Source organism: Dipodomys ordii, unplaced genomic scaffold (genome assembly GCF_000151885.1).
Source record: "Dipodomys ordii isolate 6190 unplaced genomic scaffold, Dord_2.0 Scaffold94, whole genome shotgun sequence".
NCBI classification, from domain to species: domain Eukaryota; kingdom Metazoa; phylum Chordata; class Mammalia; order Rodentia; family Heteromyidae; genus Dipodomys; species Dipodomys ordii.
In genome coordinates this window covers 2,141,511-2,158,081 of record NW_012267310.1, presented here as the reverse complement: position 1 = coordinate 2,158,081, position 16,571 = coordinate 2,141,511, and the positions used below count along the sequence as shown (strand labels likewise).

General features: G+C 34.5%; 1 protein-coding gene across 4 annotated transcripts in view; it reads right to left on the bottom strand.

The window, feature by feature from the left end:
* The window catches only part of Cnksr2 (connector enhancer of kinase suppressor of Ras 2), a 218,586-nt gene that overhangs the window by 8,330 nt on the left and 193,685 nt on the right, over positions 1 to 16,571 (bottom strand). The window contains exon 21 of one of the 4 annotated variants that reach the window (XM_013026491.1): positions 3,567 to 3,909. The exons of the other annotated variants lie outside the window; for them this stretch is intronic. Within the exon in view, the coding sequence (XP_012881945.1) occupies positions 3,905 to 3,909 (5 nt within the window). The 3' untranslated portion in view covers positions 3,567 to 3,904. Of the gene's footprint in view, positions 1 to 3,566; positions 3,910 to 16,571 lie in introns of those variants that run through there. 4 annotated transcript variants of the gene reach the window in all.

Here is a 16,571-nt window from a genome sequence, read left to right as displayed (position 1 = left end):
TGTGATTTCTAATCAGGAAGTGTATCACTGCTGTAATGACATTTTAATTTCTAATTTATTCTAGAAAGATGGGCCTATGCAGAAATAAATTTCCCCAAATTATATTTACTTATGACATGTAAATTAGTCCTGTCAGATTACACATTTTTGTTCCAGTTTTAGTAAAGCAAGGACTTTATATACAGTCCTCTTTTCCACATAACATTTCACAGACATAGATTGAGGATTAAAATTAAGTAATTAACTTGTATTCTGTGCCAAAGGAGAGTTATTTTTGGCTGTGTCGTACTTGGCAGGGATGAAAGAAGATCGTCTTTATTCTCTCCTACACATTCTGCTCCAGCACGAAACATTGTGAATCTAGAACATAGTGAACACCACAACAGTTCATTGTTTGATTCTTAGAGCTTACATATGATCCCAGGTAGTAAGTGATCAAGAAAAGCTCAAAGCAAAGATTATCTAATGAAAATTGCTACTTTGTTGGAACCTCTGGAAAACTGCTTATTAGCGAGTGACAATTCATTTCTCAAATATGAAAATGTCTCTGCTTAATGTATGGTTTACATTTAGGCTCAATCATTTCCACTTTTTTTGATTATATACTTTTATCAGTTAAAACACTTCTGTTGTTGACAACGACCATGCATGCACTCATTTATATTAACAGTTAAATAAAACATGTACAAAAGAGAAATCTACAACCATTAGGTACAAAACCCAAGGAGAAATTATTTTGATGTTCTTCCTATACTTCAATAGATGCCTATGTATTCTCCTTCAGAGACAGCCCTGTGTGACTTTCCTATGAGAGGAATTCGTGTCACTCACATTTTGCATTTTCCATTTCTCTACCTGAGATAGAGCTTCAGGCACTCAACAAATTCAACTAGAGGGACGGGTTTCTCTATTTTCCACACAAAATAGTCCCCTATTAGGTGACTATGTCATGATTAAGAAGGCCTGTTGTATAATATTGGTCATGTTTTTCTTCTCTTTTTTTGGTGAAGAGTTAAGGAGGGACTAGAAGTTTGGTGATCCAAATTTTACTCTGGTGTCCTCCCCATGTCCCTACCCTTACAGTGGCAATGTTGAAGGAAAGTAAAAGATGAAAGCCAAACCAATAAGTATGCCAATTTCGTTCTTGAAGACCTAAGCCAAAATTGGCTGACAGTTTCTGGTGCATGTTCTGGAAGGGAACTGTGCTCTCTTAAAATTGGGTAATGATGTCTTCATGGAAACAGTTCTTCTTTCCACAACATAGCTGTGTGATGAACACAGAAGGTTGGGAAAGGTTAGGTCACTAAGAGCAGAGAAGGCTGCACAGAGTAGTGTTAGTCACTAGTTAATTCTGAGAGGCATCTGTTTTTATACAACCTGAGAATACTTGAACTCTTCTTGGCTGATGATATCAAGCATATGGGACAGTATTTTTGCCACAAAGGGAAATCAGCATTCACACTGAGGCCACAGGGACATTTTCTATGAATACTGACTTACTAGAATGCTCCAAAGAGCATTTAATGGATTTAATACCTTTGGAAGTTGTTCCATACTCATACTTGAGCATGAAAGGACTCTTAATTTGAATTGTTTTATCATTAAATACTAGCTTTCTTGATTCATGTTTTAAAAATAAGTCAATGAATGAGCTGTACCGAGGATTGTAAAGCTGAGGAGAGGTAAGGGCAGTTTGGTATATCAGAAAAAAAAAGTGAAAATTTAAAAAGCTCGCTTCTTTAGTCAACTATTGATTTCATAACAAGAAGTCATTTATTTATTTCAGGCAAAATAACAATATCACAGTATTGCTCTCAGGCAATAATTTCTCTGCTATATATGGATTTTAGTGAGAAAAACCCCTTTACTTAAAAGGACCAGTTAAGTGGCTCTATCAACATTAAGTTTTTTTCTTAAACAGGAAAAGCCCATACTTGTAAGGTTACCAATGTATTTCACCAAAATCTTGTGTGTAACAATTCCTTTACAACAGTAAAGCTTACTTCCATAAAAATGTTACAAGAGAACTAAAGCTTATTCTACACTTCTTTCTCTGAGTATACAATGTCTGCCAAATTGTGTGGTTTAAAAACAAATATATGACAGTGGTTGACTTTTCAGGGTACAATAATTTTTATGATGAATAATTCAGATGGCAAAACATTGGTGTTCTTAGTATTGATTTACTGACCAAAGAAGGGATGCTTCTTTGAAGGACAATCACAGATATAAATAATAGAGCCTAAAATTTAAATACGGAATTTAGAAAACTGAAGTAACTGAAATAGAGGGCAAGGTACTTAGTTCGTAGGCAGAAATTCATCATGGGGACAAGTGTTAAACGTAAGCAAAGGGATGACTACATTTGAAAATTAATGTAGAGTCACCACATTCTTTAAAGAGAAAAAAGTGGAATTCTTGAGACCATAAAACTTTACTATGACTTAACAGGAAGAATGACCCCAAACAATTACAGCAATATTAAATGCCAATAAAATGCTTTTGGGATGGATATTTGCATACCACAATCACCAATTTTATATATACTAAAACACATTAAAATGGGTAGAGCACACAGGCAATAGTAAGGCAGATCAATGTGATTTTATTCACAACACAAATTCCATTTGTGAGAGAGAAAGAAGCATAGATTACTTCTCTTTAGAAAGATATTTACTATCAAGCATACTTAGCAAATATTTAGCTATCTAAAAAGATCTGATACCAATTGGTCATATTTTTATTTTTAAGTAATTTATATTTTACAGGTATTCACATTATGCAATACCACACACTGCGGCAACAGGGAGAAAAAAACATTTCAAAATACAATGTTAAATTATTTCTTCATTTCACAGTATGAAATATCCATTAATTAGCATTGAAATTATTACAGTGTATCTTATCCAACTAAAGAAAATTGTACATCCACCACAGAAGAAAAAAATAAGAAATACTGAGCCACGGGGGACCCAGTTACATCATATTAAATAATATCTGAAGCTAGTTTGAAAGACACCAGACAATATACTTTCTCAAAAATGAAAACTACAGCCTATAGATTTGGAAAGTTTTACAGAAAAAGAATAGCTCATGCCTGTCCTAAGAGGCAACAACACTTGTATACAAGTGCCAAGAAATTAGGAGAAAGTATTTTAGCTGAGGAAGCTGAGAAAGCCTGGCATGAGGAACTTCCTTTAGTCCTGCCACTGACAGCAGTCCTGCACTGGAATATGCTTTGTAATAGAATAAACATATTAAGTTTCAGAGCAGGTTGTGTATAACTTGCCTTCAAAGATTACACTTCATTTAGTACAATACAGCACGTCAAGTTTGAAAAATGCAAAATACACTTAATACAAAATTGGCTTCCTTTGCTCTGCCTTAAAGAGGCCACTGAAGAGTCCATTAAACAGCCAGCATTTTCTAGTTATCGGAGCTGATCCCTCTCTTTTTCCTGGTGTCAGGAGAATACAACTGAAGTGTCACCACACAGAGCCCTTTCCCCATCAAGACCCTTTCCCCTTCCATTCTCCCATAGAAACAGCGGTTTTCTGTTACTGCGCTCCATCTTGATTGGCTTTGATCTTATGCTAGTGCCACTGTAGAAAGCTCGAATTCTTCTTAAGAGTGGCCTGCCCCTCTTAATATCCCTTTAGGGAGGCCTCCAATCCAAAACACTTGATGATCTAAGCTTTTTACAAGTCTGTTTTCTGTTATAAACAGCAAGGACGAGGCCATTTTAGTTGCTTGCAAGAGGTTGATGTTGAGTCTGTGCCGTGCCGACTCTCTCCGATCTAAATTCTCTAAACATTAGCTTATCAATCTGTGAGTCCAATGGTTGAGTGCCAACAGAAGTGGATCCGATTTGGCATGGAGAGGTTCTACCAACTCTCGCAGTGTATTAGCCTAATATGATAAAGCAGTGATACAATATGATGAAAGACCTGCGAGTGCCATTATTCCAAAGCATATTAGTATCTGTATTAGAAATACCATCATGCAATACCCATGAAGAGAAAAATAGAAAAAAAATATGGCTAGAATTGCATATGGTTTTAATACCACAATGTCTTTCTGTTGGCATGCAAGTCTACCTGGCCATAAATGGGACAGGTTTTGCTTTAGTTTGGTTATTTGAAATGCCGGTCTTCCAAATACACACAACAAACAGATAAACCCTTTCCCACCTCTAAACTTGTGTATGCATATCTATAACTTTAATCAAAAAAGTTTGCTCAAAGAATTTTCCATCCATCAGTCTTTAAAAATTAATTATGTTTCTATATAAGATCTAATTGCATTAATATTGCTCTAATGAGACTGTATGCTAGACAACACAAAGTTAAGAGAAAGGAAAATCTATTATAGAGAAAATGAGATAAAAGGGTGAGTTTACACCTGAGCATGTCGCATATCAAGGAGTTAAGAAACTGGAAGAGGATGAAGTTGCTGAGTGACTGGAAAAACTTAGAGCAACCTGGATAATATAAATTACCATCTCTCTTACTTCATTTTATTTTGCATCTTTAGAAATCCAAATATTGTCACAAGGCACAAGTCAGCAAACCTGTTATCTGTATTATAGGACATAACTTTCTGTTGGCGGTACTGGGGTTTGAACTCAGGACTTTGTACTTGCCAGATAGGTATTCTACTACTTGAGTCAAGACCCCAGCAGGAGACAGAATTTTGTCAGCAACACCCTGTCCTACCTTTTTTGGTTTTATCCAGAATAAGAAACAAGTCAGGAGAGGGATAAGAAAAAGCATGTTGTCCATTACTACCTCCCTTAGAAAATGGGAGGAACATATGTTGCTTATGACACTGAAATGTAGAAAATGAGATGCACTGTAGTCAAAATTAGCAGAACTAATTATTTACTCCATCATACTCTATGCAGTAAAGAGAATGAAAAGTAAGTAACCTGTATGTAGGTCAAATCAAACAAGATTTAATACCTTAAGTTTTAGATGACTATAATACTGAAAAGTTATTTTCACTTCTACCACGTTGACATGAACATGGAATTTCGGATACCAGAATAAAAGGTATTCTAACCCTGGATTCAAAGTCACTTCTAAATTTAAACTGTGCTTAATTTGTATGTGTGATTCTAACATTTTGCAAGTTGTTTTAAACACATCCCTCGTTTCCCTGCAGAAATCATGTTACATGAATGGCTTAATTTCTAGTCTTTCCCCAAATTCCCATTTAACCTATACCAAACTGAAGTTGAGCCCTGGTAATCAAATTGGTTCTAGATAGGTTGACATGGTTTCTATTGAATTTCTGAGTTTTTTTTGAAGAGGTCAAAAACATAACAAATTAGTTCCCTTGTTACAGTGTAGGACTGTGGGAGAGAATCACTATTTCTAAATGGCTAGTTACAAAAGTGCATTAGCATGACAGAAGATAACAGGTATCAGATACTCCTAGATTCAACCTAACCAACTCAACTGTATAATTCTGGTACACACATAATGAATCTACAACACACATGACTGATAAGCCAAGGAGATCAAAGGCCAGGGCACAAAGGGTTGTAGGTGTATGTTTATCTATCAAAAATCTCTGAAACACAAAAACAAATGCACTTCCCAATGCAAGTGTAAAATAACAGACTAATTTTATCCCTCTTTTTGAAAAGAACAACTGGAAATAGTGTTCTCCTTAAAAAGGGTAGCAAAACTGTGTACAACCTGACTTACTTTCTATGACTGTTCTCTTGACTATAAAAATATTTAGGCTAGGAAACTTAACTTTTCCAAGTTCTTAACCAATAACATTTGAAAACAAAGCAACATATCTATGGTACCCCAAAGAAAATCAATAGTGTTTCTTAATGAATATTAATACATATTTATTTAGATTCCATTCATCACTGAAACTTCCAATTGTGAAGCTAGCAGCCTAACTTAGGATAAGAAGGAACTAATTGTGTTTCCCTGTTACAATGCTCCTAGAGATTCAAATGATGGACCAAGATGTAATACCATACTGAATCATGAACAGAATGACTTATTCCAATATAAATCTATTTCCCACCTAAGGTCTTTGGGTTATAGATTGAATTCATACAAGGTACTTTAAGAAGGAATTTTCTTTCTGTTTCTGTTTTATGTGTTGAAAAATTGTCCCACTAAGGATAACCCAAGTAATAAGAAGAAATACAAATTCTGGAAAAAATAAGTTATAGAAATGTAACTTGGCTTTTGGAAGTATACCTGCTGGAAATGGCTGATGATCCTTCAATTGAATGCTTGAGGATTAGATTACACAGTGGTTAAGAGTGGACAAACCAATATTTGCAAGAGAATGACTAAGTGTGAATATTTTAATGACTGAAATAGAAGGCAAAACTTTAAAATAGAAATAAGAAATGCTTAAGCCAGATGAGCACTTAGAATCATTCCTACATCTGTTTGAATCTTAAGAGACAACTCCATTTCATTTACTCAGTTCCATTAGTATTGAACTTGAGGATACATTTCAGAGCAAAGCCATAGAATACTAGTTTTAAACTTGGTGTGGATAACAGAGGTCTCTAGCAGAAGATATCCCAAGGCCATTGGCAGCAAAATAAAAAAGGATACTGAGAGAGTAGGTTGTTTTGTGCTTATTTTTAAAAAGTTTAACATGATTATCAGGAGCTTCTATTTTTTCCTAGGTGTAAGTATTCATATCTAAGTGTTTTCCTTTTTGAAAAACAAGAATATCTAACCCAACAAATAGTCACTTTTCTCATTGCTAGTATTGGAAAGAGTGGGTTCATACCTTGGTTCAGAATGTTGACATCAAAACAGAGACTTATTAATTATGGCTTAAATACTATTTGTCCAAATTTTAAAGGCCTATGTCTTATAAAAGGTTGAGTTTGAAGATAGATATTTATAAAAATTGCTTACTTATTTTTATTTCATACAATAGGGTTTAGGAATTGGAAACACTTTATTTTTATTTTATGAACAAGGAGCAGAATTTTCATGATAAAGTAAATAACAAAATAGTCTGTGCTTAAAGAACTTATGCAGTTATTTAGCAAATCTAGATATTATATTTTATGAACCTAGCTACAGGATAAACAAATACTATTCACAGATAATTCTAATTCTCTTTTAAACTGCCAAATCACAATTCTATCCTGTATCTATAATACACAGGAGATGGGAATGCTCCCTTATTAAGAAAGTGTTAGTTCATTTTGCTGGGCACTAGGGGCCTGTAATCTTAGCTAGTCACAGCTGAGATCTGAGGAACACGGTTCAAAGCAAGCCCAGGCAGCAAAGTCCATGAGACTCTTCAATGAATCACCAAAAAGGTGGAAGTGGAACTGTGGCTCAAGTGTAGAGTGTTAGTCTTAAGCACAAAAGCTTAGGGATCGTGTGCAGGCTCTGAGTTCAAGCCCCAGGGCCAGCATGTATATGAATGAGTGCACACTTGTGTACACACACACACACACACACACACACACACATACACATTTAAATCTGGTAAATTACTTTTTAAGGATGTCATTCAGTATCATCTTCAGCATCACATTATCTTGGGAAACTAAACGTGGAAAAAGAGGTATTTATCTGTAATAGTGAATGAGATACTAAACTCTTTTAAACAAGAGTTTTGCAGGTGGTTGTGTGTGTGGGGATGGGGGAATAAGAAAAATAAGAGTAGAATAAGAAAAGGAGTGATTCTTATACTAAAAGTCTAAATGTATTATTGCCTCTCACATTATAGCACTGGATATTTTAGCTATTCTATTTTTGGAGGTTTTACTTTTTCCTACATTTTTATGGGAACATATTAATTATATAATGGGGACTTCATGCAATATTCCCATACATGCATATAGTATACTTTGGACATATTCATTCCCCTCATAACATTGTTTTCATTGCAAAATCCTGGAATGGACTTTTACATACTCTTTCTGAGTGTTCAATATTACAAAAACTTTGAGATATTGATTTTCCTCTTTCAATAACTTCAAAATGTTAGTACCTTATTAATAATCTCATTGGCACACCAGCCTGACATTTGGGATCATTTGCTCATTAATGACTCTGGCAAGAAGAAGCTGCTTTGGGGGTACTGCCAACTGAATTTAAGGACAATCAAAAATACTTTCCCGGCAAAACAAGTACCAGGAATGACAAGAAGAAAATGCAAGAGACATTTGTAAGAATCTAAAATTGTACACTTATTAAATTTGTTCAGTTTTCACTTCAATTGTATCATAAATTCAATCCTTCATCTTAATGACATTTTAACACATTCCTTTATCTTCCTGTGTATAATAATTACATCATAGTCTATTCTCATAAATCTCCATTATGCAAGCAATTTGTTTATTTCAGCATTCAAGTTATTATATTAGGTATTAAATGTATTGGGTACACGATGAGAAGAAAAAATTGTTTATTTAAGACAGAGTCTTGGTATGTAGCTCACACTGTTATGAACAGTTTTTATAGACTAGGCTAGCCTCAAACTTTTGATCTTCCTGCTTCTACTTCCTGAGTGCTGCGATTACAAGTATGTGACATTAAGCCCGAGTAAACAAGGAAATATTCTTGCTATTGATGCTCCAAAAGGAAAAGAGAATGAGACAGATTAAGCAAAGTCACTCAACAATTTCTGAAAGCTTTTCCAATATTTGGAAATATATGGACATCTGTGTCCAGGAAGCTCAGAAATTATTTGGCAAAAATCACTATTAAATCATATTTCTAAGAAATATAGCAAATTAGCACAAATGTCCATCTTAATTAAAAGCTGGGGATTATAAGTACTCGTATCCAGCCTTACTTGTCTTGAAAATTACTGGTTATTACATGGGTTTGTACCATCAAATTCATCATATATTTGGAATGGGATACTGAGTTTAAGAACGTGTGAGGAATACATCTTTTCAAAATGCACTATTGTGTGTGTTTCATTTTTCCCTCCTGACAACATTCTATGGCACTGCTCTTTTAAACCAAGTAAATTTTATCAAAGAGTTGCAGCGATGTTGATTCAATGTTCCTGTAAGAAGATACAAATGAATTTATAACAACTGCAAAAAGTTTCCTATCTTTACTTAAGATTTAAAATTTCTCACATGCATCAATGTAATGTAATTAATTTAAAATAGAAAATTCTAAAATTTAGACAATAGAGTCATGTAAGAACTTCATTAGTATGAGAGACCTGGTTGTAAAATTCAAATGTTTGAAATGTCAGAAGGTACTTTAACTCATACATTACAATTTGTATCCAAATATAGTATTGTACACTAATGTTCTGCTAGCAAACAGAACAAAAATCTCTAATGTTTATGTACCATCTGTGAGCTAATTTTGTGGTGCTACCTTATGTGTAATATATTTTAAAAATAAGAACAATTCCACATTTCATTGAAATCAGGATTTTAAAAATTCATATTTACTATATCTTATTATCAACCCTATCATCAAATACTGTCTTAAATCACTTTGTAGGGATATGCAAGTCAAGTTAATTTGAGATTCCTAAGTTCCACTTAATTTTTTTTCACCATCTCTTTTGACTGCAACTGGTTTTTTTTTTTTTGCGGGGGAGGGGCAGCAAAATAATGCTTGCAGTTGTAGAGTAAATAGAACTTTGGTCTTATCTATGCTAATAGTGTATGTGTGTGTGTGTGTATCACTATCATCCGATGGGTAAACAAATACTAGTATCAAAGATAGATCCAAAGTTCAACTGAGTTCTTTGATACATACATGCTACTATCACATATTTATATGTATATATGTGTATATGTGTATGTGTATATATATATATGTGTGTGTGTGTGTGTGTGTGTGTATAAACACTTTATAAAAGATTACATTGGTTTACTTGGTCTTCCACAGATAGTTCACATCTATGTAGACATTCTACAACTGGATTTATAGTGAAACAATCAATCCTGGGCTGGAAATGTGGCTCAGTGGTAAAGTGCTTGCCTAGCATGCATGAAGCCCAGGGTTCGATTCCTCAGTACCACATAAAGAGAAAAAGCTGGAAGTAGTGCTGTGGCTCAAGTGGTAGAGTGCTAACTTTGAGCAAAAAGAGCTCAGGGACAGTGCCCAGGCCCTGAGTTCAAGCCCCAGGACTGGCTAAAAATAAATAAATAAAATTACTGGACAGTCAACCCTTCTTGTAAAGTTCATGATGTACTTATGATCAAGATTTTTAAAAATATCTTTTGCATACTAACTTTAAGTACAGATATACTCTAAAAGATGTCAATATTGTATTTAGAAAATTTCAAACTAAAATTAAAAGCATTTTAGGACTACTACCAAGTGTTTATTACATGTACTTAATAATAATTATTTAGGAACATTGCCACGTTATGAAGTGAAATATTATTTCTCAATAATTGACTGCTCATAAATACACATCAAATTGGAACCTGACCAAGGAGAATGTAAGGATGACATTTCCTTTTCCTTATTGTAAATCTTCAGCATAGCACCAGCAAGCTTGTTTTATCTTTGTGGAAAATCAATAAACACTTTGAAAGTAGAAGGAGGAACTCCTCTTTAACAAAATTACAAACTTTAATTACAGAAGGCCATGGTTTCCAAGGACTTAGTTTTCACCATACTAGGAATGATTTCAGGTCTTAGTTGTGTGGGCAGATCTGGTCGTCATGGTGATGAAAAAGTCAGCCTACAAGTAGCAAGAACTATGTTACATTGCTCCCCATAGAAATTGCCAAATGCAGTTTCTGTATTTAGCATGGACAAAGCCTGATGCTCCAATGAACTGGGACTTTACCTCAGGAGTTGCCATGATAACTAAGATTTCAAATCAAACCCAGACCATAAGGGGTTAAAAGCAATAGTATATTCACTAGTTTTTAAATTTGTTTTTCTTAAACCAAAGTTACAAGTTTAATGAAGGCTTTGTTTTGGCAACACACACACACACACACACAGATTCTTTTTAAAAAGAACACACACACACACACACACACACACACACACACAGATTCTTTTTAAAAAGAATCCTAAGAAAATAGCCTCAAACAACTTTCCGCCTCTTGAACTTGGTATAAACAGTCTGAAAGCTAACCAAGTTAGTGTGTTAGTTCATTAATAATACTATCACTAACATGTAAATTTACTTTCTACTTTATAAGGTGCTTTTATATTTCATACTTCAAGTAAAAAAAGTACAGGCTAGAATCATATTAAAGTATGAATGCTGAATTTTTAATAGTTCTCTCTCAGCTCCTATGAATTTACTCTATGGATTTGTAAGAGGTGATAGGAAGTGTTGTTTCAACAGGAAAAAAATGCAAAGTAAACCTGGAGAAAATCAGATTTGTGATTTGTTAGAGATTATTGAGATCAGTGTTATCTTTGAATTTCCTTTAAATCTGTTGTTTTTCTACCCTCCTGCCCCCCAGATGGTTCAACAGGGAGAAAGATTTGGACTGTTTCTAAGAAGATGAATAAAGCAGAAATTGGAAGTAAAAACGGAAATAATAACTTTGGCTTCGCAAAGCAGTCTCCAGACTTAAATTTTTGAGAAGTAGTTTTAGAAACTATCAAAATATTAACAAATTGGCAACAAAAAGGAATCACAGTTTAATATACTATGAAAGAGTTTTAAGAGAGAGAATTATTTCACAGTTCATACAAATTTGGTACATGGTGTTTGGGCACTGATTAATGGGAAAATCTACTAATTACAATTTTATTGAGAGGTAAACTAGTATGAACTATTGAAACATAGAACTGAACTGAAATAGAATAGAATTGAAACATAGAATTATTAATACACAGAATAAAATTTTTGCTTCATTTGGATTATGTGAATAGTGATCATGACCTGTTATAATAAAACTTTAAAAGCTTAGTTCCTTTTGTGCAGGTTTAATAAATATAACAGCATTTAAAAGGAAACATTTGGTTAAAATTATTCTGAATTAAAATTACAGGTCTGAAAGCACTCACTCTACTCTCAAGAATGTCTAGTTTGAATGTAAAAATCTATTATTAGCCATAGAGGAATCCTAGATTATGCACTTTAAACTCAGTTTCCCAATTACCAGAATTAGGAAACAACTCATACAATGGGAGAAAATTTTTCCAGAAAATTAGGGGATAAAGGATTAATATCTAGAATACACAAAGAGCTCAAAAATTGAATAGCGAGAGAACGGTCCAATTATAAATTGGAAACAAAATGAATAGATAGTTCTCAGAATACAAGTGGCTAATAGGTACATGAAAAAGTTCAATATCCTTAGCCCTAAAAGAGATATAAGTCAAAACTATATTAAAAACCAGGTGCCGGTGGTTCATACCTATAATCCTAGTGACTCAGGAAGCTGAAATGTGAGCACTGTAGTTTGATATCATTTCTGGCAGGAAAGTCTGTGAGACTCTTTAACCACCCAAACAGTGATAAGTGGAGCTGTGGCTCAAGTGGTAGAGTGGTAGCCTTGAGAAAGAAAGCTCAGGGACAGTGTTCAGGTCCTGAGTTCAAGCCCCAGAACTGGCTCTCTCTCTCTCTCTCTCTCTCTCTCTCTCTCTCTCTCACACACACACACACATTAAGATTCCATCTCACTCCAATTAGAAAAGCAGCCAATAACAATGCTTGGGAGGATGTGGACAAAAGAAACTTGCAGAAAAAAAAACAAAACAAATAAAAACCCTCGCACACTGTTGGTGTGAATGTCATCTGGTCCAACCACTATGGAAATCCCTCAAAAAACAACAAATTAGATTTATCTTATGATCCCAACAAACAAATGTTGGGCATAATACCAAAGGAGAGAAGATCAGAAAAATACCTACACCTTCTTATTTATTACAGCTCAGGTCAAAATAGTAAAAACTGGAATCAGCTGAGGTGCCCAAGAACAGATGAATAGATAATGAACACACGCGTGCGTGCGCGCGCGTGTGTGCGCGCGCGCGCGCACACACACACACACACACACACACACTGGAATATTACTCTACCATAAAGAAAAATGAAATGATGTCATTTGCAGGGAAATAGATGGAACTAGACATCATTGTGTTTAGTGAAATAAGTCAAGCTCAACAAGCCAAATATCATATGCTCTCACTCACTTGTGGAGTACAGACCTACAATAATGGTGATGATGGTGCTCTGAAGAATACAGAAAAATCTTCCGAATGCTGTCTGAAAAACTGGGGAGGATTCTTGATTATAGAAATATATATCTATATCTGTATATCTATATCTATATCTATATATATATCACATTTTCTTCATCCATTCATTTGGGTTGGTTCCAAATCTTAGCTATGGTAAATAATGCTGTGATAAACATAGTTGTGCTGGTAGCTTTGGTATGGCCTTGCTTGTTATCCTTTGAGTAAACGCCCAAAAGTGGGATTGCTGGGTCATAGGGGAGCTCTATGTGGAGTCTTTTGAGGAACCTCCATATTGCTTTCCAAAGTGGTTGAACAAGTTTACACTCCCACCAACAATTTTTTACAATAAAAAATGTATTTTAAAAAAAAAGTGGGGAGAGCCGGGCGCTGGTGGCTCACGCCTGTAATCCTAGCTACTCAGGAGGCTGAGATCTGAGGATCGCGGTTCAAAGCCAGCCCGGGCAGGAGAGACCGTGAGACTCCTATCTCCAATAAACCACTAGAAAACCAGAAGTGGCGCTGTAGCTCAAGTGGTAGAGCGCTCGCCTTGAGCTGAAGAGCTGAGGGACAGCGCCCAGGCCCAGAGTTCAAGCCCCACGACCGACCAAAAAAAAAAAAAGTGGGGAGGTGGGAGAAGGATGGGAACATGGTAGACGGGATGATTATGTTCAAAAAGCACTAGGTGGTACCTGTATAGAAAGACTATAATGAAACATTCTTATATTACAAATGTTCCCCAATTCAAAAAATAAAAATATACTCATTTTCCTCATGTAGATGATGAGGATAATAATAATGGTTACAGCTGGGTGCCAGTGGCTCATTCCTATAATCCTAGCTACTTAGGAGGCTGAGATCTGAGAATCTCAGTTCAAAGCCAGCTGGGGCAGGAAAGTCCGTGGGACTCTTATCTCCAATAAACCACCAGAAAACAGGAAGTGGCACTGTGGCTAAAAGTGATAGAGCACTAGCTTTGAGCTTAAGAGCTGCGACAGTGCTCAGGCCCAGAGTTCAAGCCCCATGACTGACCAAAAAAAATGGTTACCTCATAGGCTTGTTGTGAGGATGAATAGTTACATTATGCCAACACCTTAGAATACTGCCCGATACATAGTAAACACTCACTAAAATGTTAGCTAGCATTTGTAGCAGAATAATGCATTCAAGAAACTTATACCTATAAAATGTAGACAAAAAGTAACCTACTATCCGTATTTGGGCTTTGAGGGACAGCCATTTTATTTAAAATATTTTTCAGGTGGTAAAATACATTCTTTCAATATCAAGAAGGAAAGAATCAGATTATTGGTCATGTGTCTTTTGCAGGTTGTATTTTAAATCATGATTATGCAGCATACTTTTATAGAAAAGATAAATCACTAAAATAGTTTTCACTTTACTAGACATGTATAGTCTATAGAAAAGAGAAAAAAATTCTTGAGACAATGGAGAAAGTAAAAGGACAAATGTATACAATCCAATGATTTCATTCAGAATGCCCTTGTCATCAACTTTAAAATTATCCCATCCCAAAACTGATAAGTTAGTGATGTTGTAGACTTGACTGACATATTTGCTTTAGAATGGAAGTATAAGCTAAAAAATCTTCTATTATTACTTCCTCACAGATTATGGAACATTCATTGAATATATTTCACCAAACATTTCAAACATGTAATAAATGTATCTTATCAATATAAATGGGATTTCTCATATCAATATTTACTTCCTACCTTTAGGGAGCTTATTTTATACATTAATGTGGTAGTATTCAGGAGGTTTTCTCCCTCAAGACGCAAACATAAAAGAAGAATTTTGAAGAGTTGTACTGAAATCAAGAGAACTTTGTGTAGAATTCTTGCTGCCAAATAAAAAAATCACATTGTGAAGCATGTCATCTCTGAAGTATTATAGTTCTCTGATTATAAGGTTTGTCTCTTACTATTTCTTCCATCATTTCTGTTCTTTGATCTCATGAAGAATGTACTACTGCAGCAATGGTACTCAATAGACACTATGTGGAAAATGAATTATACAACTTGTGGGAGGGGATGGGAGGTAAAAAATTGGGAGAGAGCAAGGGAAGGGGTGACATTGTCCAAAAAAAATGTCCTCATTACCTGACTTATGTAACTGTAAACCCTCTGTACATCACCTTTATAATAACAATAAAACATTTAAGAAAGAATGCACTCCTTCTTGAGTCTACTTTATTATGTCATCTGTACCCCTCTACAAAACCCATTATTTCCTTCACACTCTTATACATGGGTTGTATGTTCTATTTTATGCTTTTATTTTTTGCTCTTGTTTGGCCACTGAGTATTGCTAGAGAAACTTGTTTATGCATATTGCTAGGCACCATTATAAATGTTTTCTTCTGAATTCTATTAGTACTAGGTTAGCTCAGTACCCAATTGTTTCATTAGAAGTACTCCAAGTATCCATTATACTCAATGTCTTAGAACTTTGATTTTAAAAATAATCTCTTTTGGCGCTGTGTAAAGGAAGAATGGTTTAGACCTGATATGAAGTGGTGACTACTAATGGGTGTTTCCTTCAAGTAGCCCAGATGGTCAGCATATTCTCATGTCATCAATATTAGGACTAAATGAGGTGAGTCAAAAGACTTAAGATGAGTTTTTACTTAGTAATAGTCCATAAATATATTCTTTCAATGTTCTTTGTTGACAGAAGCTGATTAGAATTGACTACAATGGAAGAAAAAAATCTTACCACCTTAGTATCTTAGGGGAGATGATGGAATAAGCTGAAACCAGATACTTGATATGAGTTAGTTGATGGCTAAGTCTGAAACTTAATCCTTTAAGCAGATTTTGATGAGTACTTTTGTGGATATGCAAAATAGATACCATTATGACATAATCCTAAGTTATTATTTTAACATTTCAAACATCCAAAATGGATTACAAATCTATTCGTGTCAATATTTTTCCAAAATATTGAAAATTCAGTGGAAAAGGAGTAACCAAATTTTACTGAAATATTTCAATTATTTACCCTGTTCATTCTTTTTTATTTTCATAATATGACATTCTTTTACTTTAATTATCTTTTGAAAATCTGAGTTGAGATCATCTTAATTCTAAATTATTATTCTCCAGTCACTAAAATGGTCTATTTTCTTCTATTACTTGTTCAATTAAAGTTGTTTTTCTAAAAATTCAGTGACTTCACTAAAAACAAAGCAATGAAATTAGTATTTTACCTTACCCAAACAAGCTTAGTGACTTATATAACTCACATTTTCATTAAATTGGGCCACAATCTCCTGAATTATGAGTTCTTGAGGGATAATACACAAGTATGGCAGATATTCTCTAAGAAAAGTTTTGATTTTATAAATTGAACAGTAAAAGAGAAACATCTTGGTTAGGTACATAAGTTACTGTATCATAA